This window comes from Alosa alosa, chromosome 7 (assembly GCF_017589495.1).
Source record: "Alosa alosa isolate M-15738 ecotype Scorff River chromosome 7, AALO_Geno_1.1, whole genome shotgun sequence".
Classification (NCBI taxonomy): domain Eukaryota; kingdom Metazoa; phylum Chordata; class Actinopteri; order Clupeiformes; family Clupeidae; genus Alosa; species Alosa alosa.
In genome coordinates, this window is record NC_063195.1 from 28,087,529 (window position 1) to 28,097,278 (window position 9,750).

Here is a 9,750-nt window from a genome sequence, read left to right on the forward strand (position 1 = left end):
TTTAATAATTCGATCTAATTATGTTTAGATACACTCTAAATGGCAAAGAGAAAGTAGATCAGATGGACAGATGCAGAAGGATAAGACTTAAAGCATCTTATACATGCACCATGGAGTGGGAATTCAAGCAGCGTCTAAATAAGCAAGGAACAAATAATAACATCAATCATAGCAATTTAAAACCAACTAAGCTATCTTAATTCTTGAAAATCTTCTGAAATCGCCATCTAGAACATACCAAGTAATGACCCACATTTCTCTGGCTACCCACTGTTATTGGCTCAATAGGGAAGACCACTGTTAGATAGTGTAGATTTAGTTGACATGGTGTAGATACTTGCTCTTTCTCTATCCTTATCTCTCACCATCTTTCTCTCTCTCTCTTCCTCTATTTCTTCCTTCTCTCTCTCTCTCACTCTCTCTCTCTCTCTCTGTTTCTTCTTTGTGAGCCCCTGCAGCAAGGCGATATACATCTGTGGCTGATAAGAGTGGGGAGCTCTGTGAAGTTGGCGCTGGCTGGCGTGGTCCACCTGCTCTCTGAAGCTCTAATTGCCATTGTCTGCTTGCCTGCAGCTCTAATTAAATCACAGATTATCACCAGCGATAACTTCAAGGAAAGAAGCGAGGGAGAGAGGAGGGGAAAAGAGGAGGACAGGAAGAAGAACAAAAAACAAACAAACAAATGTATGAAAGGAATATCGGCTCCTCACTTCCACGGGGGAATCTGTGAAGCAGGGCGCTGGGCCGACCGACAGACAGACAGACAAACGGATGGTAGCCGTAGAGGAAGCTGATTGTTCTCGGCCGATGCTGCCCGCTCTCACGGGGCGCTCTCTCTCTCTCTCTCAGACGGCAGACACAAGCAGACAAGCTCCCACAGTCTTCATTTAAACAGGAAACAAAGGCTGAGTTAATGCTCATGTACTGTAAGGTGGGGCTGTTCCTCGGCAACAGCTGGGATGATGAGCACACACTTGCAATTTCATAACCTAAAGGGACTCATCACCATTCTTTATCCTTGAGCACAACTAATCAAGGTGAGAACAATGGAGCAACCAACCCATTGACAAACACCACCTGCTCAATGCCACAAACAATAAACAAGGAAAATAACAACGTTATTTTAAGGGCTGTCATCCAGAGTGTCGTTTCTTGTCGTCTTTGGTTAGCGTCCTTCGGGAAGGTTTGTTTTCGGTGAATTTGGTTCTCCTCTTTGTTCGTTGCGCTCATCACTCCGAGGTCGTGGGGCGCTGCAGACCTCTGCACGCGTGGTCTCGGCACCTAATTAAGGCCTCCTCTGGGTGCTGTTGTGTAGAGCCGCTAATTAGATCACCACTGCAGCAGGTCAGAGAGGGCAGATGGAGAGAGAAAGAGAGAGAGAGAGAGAGAAACGGAGATAGGAAGGCTCGGTTAGATGGTGAGATGGGAAGATGAGAGAAAGGGAGAGAGAGAAAGAGAAATTTAGTAAGAAGGGAGTGAGAGAGGGGTAGAAAGTGAAGATTGAGATTGGTTTCTTTGGGTTTTGAAAGAAAGAAAGAAGGAAAGAAAGGAAGTCAGAAAGAAAGAAAGAGGTGGAAGATAGAGTGAGAGTGCATGGTGGGTGCAGGAGCAGTGCTGGAGTAATTAAATAAATATGACTCAGAACTCACAAGAGGAGAGAGGATGCGGTGGGTGGATGGATTGGGGCGTGATGGGGGGGGGGTGTGTGTTGAAAGCCCAGCTTGCTACTAAGTAAACCACTGTGATGCATGTCCAGTGTTGTTGTTTCATAAATAATGCGCACATCTTGTGTTGGGCAAATACATGACAGTTTGTTTCTTCTCTCTTTCTCTCACTCACTCTCTCTTTCTCCAACAAACTCACTCACACTAACACATGTCTAATGCTTACAGCAGATCATAAATACTGCAAATGTGCAAAAAATATCAAATGAATTGTATCCATCAGGGAATACACATGTACCAGAGTTCATTTGATTCTGTTTGTCACCACCTGCACTGATTTCACTCTTCCAATAAGCTAGATTAAGATTTCACCCCATGACAGATATGCAAGGGGATTTTGGAGTTTAGCTAGTTGGAAAATAACAAGCCATGAGAGAGATGTTGTCTGATTGGACCCTGGTTGTTGTGAGATGTGCTTTGATGGCTGTGCCTGATTCAGAGGACAGAGTATATTTTGGCTAACCGTCATTAGTCTAATAACACATTGATTAAAAAACTGAATCATGGCAGGAGTGGTGTGATTTTCCCCGTCACGACCAAGTACCACACACACACACACACACACACACACACACACACACACACACACATACACATCACATACACACATGTAAACACACTCCACACACACACACACACACACACACACACACACACACACACACACCACATTTAAAAGCGATGGATAAGCATGTGGCCTGTTGAGAGTTAAATGATGCATGTCAAGCATTCTGTTCTGAAAGGCTCCCCGTGTCATCCACTCAGAGCCTGACAGTTTGTCTCAAAAAAAGATAAATTGCATCTATTTGGTGTAACATTAGTGGAATCCCACTCTGCACTGACGCCATGCTGCGGCCACAGAGTCAGAAAAGCCCCTCACTGAAACCCAATCGACCAGACAAAAGTAACTCCCCCATCACCTGCTGCTGTGTGTGGCGAGAGACGTTTGTGTGCAACTTTTTAAAGTGAGGAATCTGTGGTATAATACCAGTGTCTGGGTTGTACTGTAATATCCACTGTGTATATATAAATAAAAAATAAATAAATACAAATAAATATAAACATAAAGACCTGCTATGGTCATATTCTGAAGGCTAAGTACTTTAAAAATAAGCAGTTCAGTACTTTATGAATTCTTATCCATTGCTGTGTGGTGTACTAAGGTGAATTTAAATATGGATATATGACTGGGAGGATGTTGGAAAGTGTATTTCTTGTGTGTCAGTAATTCTGAGACAAAGCACACAGATTGACGGGCACAGTTGCCTAGGTGCAGCCTCTTACCTCCGTAAATTGACAAAGCTACTCTGTTATGCCATTTCACAATCCCACTACAACACCATCAAAACGGTTTGTCATGGAACGTCATTGTTTGTTTGTTAGTCTGTTTGTTCGAAGATGGCACTTTCTCTTCTTAGACTGCAGAGCTCAAATACTCGGTCGTCAGGGAAACCGTTGAACTGCAGGAAGGAGCTTCGTAATGGCACCTCATGCTGCTCACTTGGATTAGTGTGTAAGCCAGCGTTAATCCACGAAATATGCCTGAATCATTCCGTGTCACGTTTGGCCTTAAGACATGGAAATTATCGCTGCGCTCTACATTCTATTTTCCCCATTACATCACCTTTTCCTTTTACGGCTTTCCCGAGACCCTTATTGTTTCTTTATTGTTCAACAAATGTTTTAACTGCCAAGTGGTTCTGTCTCGTAAGCAAGGCGCAGAAGGATGGAGGATAGCTTTTATATTAGACATGTTTTTTTTACCATTAGCTTGGGCCTGAACATATTTTATAACATTCATTTAACTTTTACACATAAATTATTTACTTCGTTTTGAAAAAGCCCCTACAGTTTTCATAAATATGTGTGAAATGAAGCATTCTAATTATTGGCCCTCGCCTGAGTAGATTCTCATGGGTTTTCATTTTCAAGCTCCAAAGCAATTTTCCAAATGATTTCTGTCAAGAGCTCAGAAACACAAACAGTCAAACAAAAGTCAAGACAGTATAACAAATGCTACAACAATTCTAAGCATCATTGGATTAAACACAGTTCCTTTTACTTTTTAGATAAACAAATATTGGTGCAGCACTAATATTTTTTGCCTTCTCCCTCCTTGTATGTTTTGTTCACAGGCAAGTTGACCCTCGGAGACTAAACTCCATCCAACAGTCGATGCGGAGCCTGAAGATCAGAGACCATGACTCATAGCTTGGTTCCGCGACACCACTCCTCATCAGCCTTAGCCTCGAAGACCTAAGATGGGGACCGCACCTGCTGCCATGTGGGCTGTACAGCTGTGAGAACCCCCCTCTCGGAGAACCCCCTTTTTTTCCTTTTACCCGTGTCACTGTGCTCGGATCTCACTCTCACTCTCTCTCTTTCTCTTTCTGTCTCCTTTTTCTTTTTCTTCTCTTTCCCCCAAAGCAGCCTGTTCCTTTTCTTTCATTTGACAACCCCCAGAAAAATTTGACCCAGATCCCTCCCAGAATCTTTTTTCGGGCACGTTTCGTGACTTCTTTTTTTCTACTCTCGAGGAAAAGCCTCCCCCTGTCAGCGCTAGCTCGTAGCATGGCCAGCAGCAGTAGGACCAGCGCCCCGCCACCCAACCTCCCGCTCCTCCTGGGCCTGCTGCCCACCATCGCCCTCCTCTCCCTGGGCCTCGTGGGCCTGGTGCGGGGCGACTGCTGGCTCATCGAGGGTGAGAAGGGCTACGTGTGGCTGGCCATCTGCAGCCAGAACCAGCCGCCGTACGAGACCTTCCCGCTGCAGATCAACAACACGGTGCACGACCTGCGCCTCAACGAGAACAAGCTCAAGGCCATCTTCTTCAGCTCGCTCAGTCGCTTCACCAACCTCACCGACCTCAACCTCACCAAGAACGAGATCTCGTACATCGAGGACGGAGCCTTCGCCAGCCAGGCCAACCTGCAGGTGCTCCAGCTGGGCTACAACAAGCTGACCAACCTGACCGAGGGCATCCTGCGGGGACTGGGACGCATGCACAGCCTCTTCCTGCAGCACAACCTCATCGAGGTCATCGCCAACAACGCCTTCTGGGAGTGCCCAAGCCTCAGCAGCCTGGACCTATCGTCCAACAAGCTGGCGCGAATCGACCCGTCCACGTTCACCGTACTCAACCGCCTCATGGTGTGCGAGCTGGCCGGGAACCCGTTCCACTGCGGCTGTGATCTCTTCAGCTTCCTCACCTGGCTGGAGATGTTCAACAATGTCACGCACACCTATGACCGGCTGCAGTGCGAGTCGCCCAAGGAGCTCTACACGTATCCACTGCTGAGCCCTGTGCCTGGACACGGCCGGAACGCGCGCACCATCCTGGCGTCCGTTTGCCGGGATGGCGTCATGGGGATGACCTCCCTGCCGCCCCGACCTGGGCCCGGCTCGGGCCCGAGGCCCGGACCCTGGTTGACCTGTCCCCGTACCACCAGCCCACGGCCACCTCCCCGTCCAACCCCTCGTACAGCATCAGCCTCAAGCTGCAGATGGTGGGCTCGAACGTGGCCAAGCTCCTGGTCCAGCTGCCCAGCCCCTACAAGAAGATGTACATCCTCACCGAGTACAACCACAGCAGCGTGTCGGACGTCCGCAACCTCAAGAACAAGAAGGAGCTGGTCACTCTCGAGAGGCTGACGCCACAGACCAACTACACCTACTGCGTGGCGTCCATTCGCAACTCGCAGCGCTACAACCACACGTGCGTCGACTTCGCCACCCGGCCTGTGCCGCCGCAGGTCGTCAGTCCCTCGACCACCACCCACTACATCATGACCATCCTGGGCTGCCTGTTCGGCATGGTCATCGTGTTGGGCCTGGTCTACTATTGCCTGCGACGGCGCCGGATGCAGGAGGAGAAGGAGAAGTCCATCAGCGTCAAGAAGACCATCCTGGAGATGCGCTACGGGCCCGAGGCTGCCGCGGCCGCTGCGAACGACCCGGAGGCCTTGCAGAAGCTCCACGAGCAGACACACCACCACCACCACCAGCAGCAGCAGCAGCAGCAGCACAGCGGCGGCAAGATGCCCTCGTCCACTTCGTCCAGCCTGGGCATGCTGCACGGCTCGGCCAACACCAGCACCTCGCGGCTCTCCACGCTGCCGCAGGTGGAGAAGATGGCCACGGCCTTCTCGGAGGCCATCGCCGCCAGCAAGGGGAACTACATGGACATACGCACGTCGGCCGGCGGTGGCGTGGGCGGCGAAGTCTGCGACGGAGGCCTGACGGGATTGGCTGGTGGCATCCTGCGGGGTGAGAACGGACACGATGGCGGGGAGGACTCGGACGACGACGACGGCGACGGCGACGGCCGGGGCTCCACGTCCGAGATCTCCACGATCGCCAAGGAGGTGGACAAGGTCAACCAGATCATCAACAACTGCATCGACGCACTCAAGCTCGACACCGTGGCGGTAGCAGCAGCAGCGACGGCGGCGGCAGACAACCCGGCACCTCCCTCGCCCGCCTGCATCACGACTCTGCCGCAGAGGCTCATTCCCCTCTCCCCCGGCATCACCGAATCTTGCAAGGTTCTGGCGTCGCCCAAACTGCCCCGCCCTGCCCCGGTCATTCCTCTTGTCCTGCCCCTCTTGGAGCGGCCCGGGATCAGCGGAGGCGGTTTCCTCTCGCCCCCTTACCGGGACCCACCCCCCGCCACGGCGGCACGCCCCCTGCAGAGGCAGCTGAGCGCCGACGCCGCCGTGGTCGTCATGGCGCCCCCTAGTGGCAAGGTGCCTCGCTGCAGCGTCTCCTCCTCCTCCTCCTCGGCTGGCGGCGGCGGCGGCGGCAGTGGTGGTCACGGCGGCTCGTCGAAGAATGGCCAGCACGTGTTCAGCCTGGACGTGACCGAGCCGCGGAGCCCCGGGGCCTGCAAGTACCCCAACCAGGGCAGTCCGGCGGGGGCAGGGGGGGTGCGGTGCGGGGAGGTGGCCATGGAGAGGCCGCCTCTGGTGGGTGTCCAGGGCTGTGGCGGGGGGGCAGGTGGTGACACCAGGGGAGGAGGTGGTGGCGGTGGGGGCAGTGGTGGTGGGGGTGGCAGCTGTGTCGGTGTCGGAGGTGGTGGTGGAGGTGGTGGTGGAGGTGGTGGAGGCACTGGGCAGCCGCAGCAGCACCACCTTGAGGTGCACCCAGACTACCACTGCTCAGAACACCGGCACTCCTTTCCTGCCCTCTACTATGAGGGCGCCACCGACTCTCCCGCCCAGAAGGCCTCCTTCCTCAAGCCCCTCACACGCACCAAGAGGGACGCGGTCTACTCCCAGCTCTCGCCCCGGCACCACCACTACTCGGGCTACTCGTCCAGCCCTGAGTACTCGTCCGAGAGCACCCTCAGGATCTGGGAGCGCTTCCGCCCTTACAAGAAGAGCCCCAGAGAGGAGGCCTACATCGCCGCCGGGCACGCCCTGCGCAAAAAGGTCCAGTTCGCCAAGGACGAAGACCTGCATGACATCCTCGACTACTGGAAGGGGGTGTCTGCTCAGCAGAAACTGTGAATCAGGGGAGGGGGTGGGAGATCACGTCAACAGCAGCAGCAGCAGTAGTAGTATAGATGAATAACAACAGGGAATTGATGGGAGGTGGGGGTTGGGGCAGGAGTGACGATAGATTTTTGAGAAAGCAGAGCAGGCTCCACTGCCAGGTGCTTTTTAGTCTCTCGTGGCCACCATAGGAACAACTGTTTGGGATAACCGGAAACCAGGCAGGTGTTTTCTTTCTCAGTTAAGTAGCCAGCCTATGTATCATCAACCAACAAGAATTGCACCCCAAATGTGCCATTTGAACAGAATTTTAGTTAAGCTGAAACTCAATTTATTTATTGTTTTATGTCCCCACATTCCCACCCCTGCACTCTCTTTTATGTGGTAATTTGAGAGACGAGATAATCAGACTTGTTTGTAAATGCAGAGCTTCCCTCTGTAGGCCGGGGGGTGGGGCATATTAAGTGATGCTTATCAAGTTAATTGTTCTCAACTTTAATTAGCAAGAAAAAAAGGCAGGTGCGGTTGCAGTATGCTTAGTGCCACAGGGCAGAGCCTGGACCGTCCCGGCTCCAGACTCAAGCAGGGTGTGCTCATCGATTCGAAACGCCGCCACATGCTGCGAGCCGTGTGCCGTGAACTAGCGGTTTTCATTCCGGTGGCGATCATTCGGCAATGTTTTACATTTAATTTACTCACCAGCTTGGCCTGTGGAGGTGGACATCTGGACTATTGGGGTACATGCTAAACATTTTTTTTTTCCAGCGCGCTTGGTGTTCACAACACAATCAATTCCTGTTTATTAATTTGGTGTGTTGCCATGTTTGAGCTCTGCATAGAAACGTGTTTGGACTGGGGGGTACATATGGAAGGAATAGAAATGGGCAGTGTAGATAACTGGGAAGGATAGTTTTACTATAGTCTCTTAGATGACAGATTGCTGTAGCATGACCCTCATGGCCCACACGGCAAGTGGACAGTGGACGGACAGAGTGGGGAGGAGAGGGCGAGGAACAGACCTTAGCTTATTCTCTTTTCCCACTTGCCCGTGGGAGACCAAATGTGCCAACACGGCAGGGAGTCTGGCCTGTTTGAGGACAAGAGTTTCTTTCTTTGTTACCAGAGCCACTTTTTCTCTCTCTCTCTCTCTCTCTCTCTCTCTCTGTCCTTATCGCCGTCCCTCACTTTGTTTTCTAATCACTTCAGGGAAGAAGAGTTCAGAATGGGATGCTGCGAAGCTTTGTGTTTTCGTTTTGTTTCTCGTTCATGACTGAGTGCTGAGTGAGATCTGAGAAGTGAGATTGGGGTGGGGTTTGATGCATAGACATCTAAAGGTCTTTATGTACGTCTACATTTGGTTAGGGACAAAATGGATTCTCTCTAATTGAGTGCTGTGTCATACCACATTGTCTTTATTTATGGGTAATTAACTGCTCTTGTGTCTTTACAATAGAACAGTAATGTAGGCTGATCGAGCCAATTATCCTGTAGAAAGAACAGAGAGATGCCCGCAAGCTAAATGTTTTGTTTTTTTTTGTCTTTTTTTTTTTATCTTGCAGAGCTCCCTTGCCTTTGCCAGTTTTCACAGAAATAGCTAACAGAGATTTGAAATTCAATTATCGACTACGCTATGCCTTTTTTTCCGTCTCCCACTGGCAGGCCCCAAGCTCCCCAGCGCAGGGGCACCCACGGGCCTGCTCATACACTGACCTTCTGTTTCTGAATACGACCCACAATTCTGTTGACTCACGAAACCAGAGATGAGAAGTGAGTTGTAGCAGGAAGGAAACTTTGATCAATACTCAAATTCTCCCACCCGTGCGTTACTGCAAGCATCTTGTTTTAAATAGTTTGAGGCCCTGTCTCTGTTATGTTATAATTGGCCAAATTAATTAGTAATTTTATGTGGAGGTATCTTGGGTCACGGTAAAACTGATATCAGTAGCAATGCCAGGCTCAATGGATTTGATTGAACGTAATCTTCTCTGCTGGTCAGACCCGCACAAACCCTGAGTCTCCGTGGTTTCCTCCTCTGGGTCAGCAAAGGTCTGGAGAACAGGTTGAGGAAAGGTCACCATTTTAATTAATTTACCACAGACTCCAAACACCAATTAGGACTGTAAACGGTTAGATAAGAAGGTTATCTCCAACTGTGTTCCTGCAACCGTTTGCAAAATCTCCACTATTTCTGCGGTGCTGACAGCAATTGTTGGCAAAGAAAATCAGAGGTTTATATAAGACTTCAGAGAGGTTATCACATGTTTTCACATGTGTTCTGGAATCTCTCAGAATCCATCATATCAACGAGTTGCCAAGGTGGGATTGTAACATTCTGAGTTGACTTCTTCACAGAATCCAAATTCTCCAGCCATGCAGTCAAATATATCATTATTGAGAAATTATCCAAAAAGAGGAATGCGCTCTTTTGAGGTAATATTTCTCTTTTCTGTGTTGACAACACCTGGCTGGATGACCGGTGTTGGCTGGCCTGGGTCAATGTTTGTCCACAGGGTGCCCCAGCCACCCCCAATCAA

At 50.4% G+C, this 9,750-nt stretch overlaps 1 protein-coding gene and 1 long non-coding RNA gene across 2 annotated transcripts in view; both read left to right on the plus strand.

Annotated features, from left to right (window-relative positions):
• The window catches only part of LOC125297510, a 147,214-nt gene extending 143,035 nt beyond the window's left edge, over positions 1-4,179 (plus strand). The window contains exon 3 of the long non-coding RNA XR_007194068.1: positions 3,860-4,179. This is a non-coding gene — a long non-coding RNA (uncharacterized LOC125297510). The remainder of the gene's footprint in view (positions 1-3,859) is intronic.
• A 7-nt stretch (positions 4,180-4,186) lies between these two features.
• On the plus strand, positions 4,187-7,265 carry LOC125297509 (protein phosphatase 1 regulatory subunit 29-like). The gene is given in 2 exon segments (XM_048247867.1): positions 4,187-5,126; positions 5,129-7,265. Coding segments are annotated over 2 exon segments (2,934 nt in total). The 5' UTR covers positions 4,187-4,295; the 3' UTR covers positions 7,232-7,265.
• Positions 7,266-9,750: the final 2,485 nt, after the last annotated feature.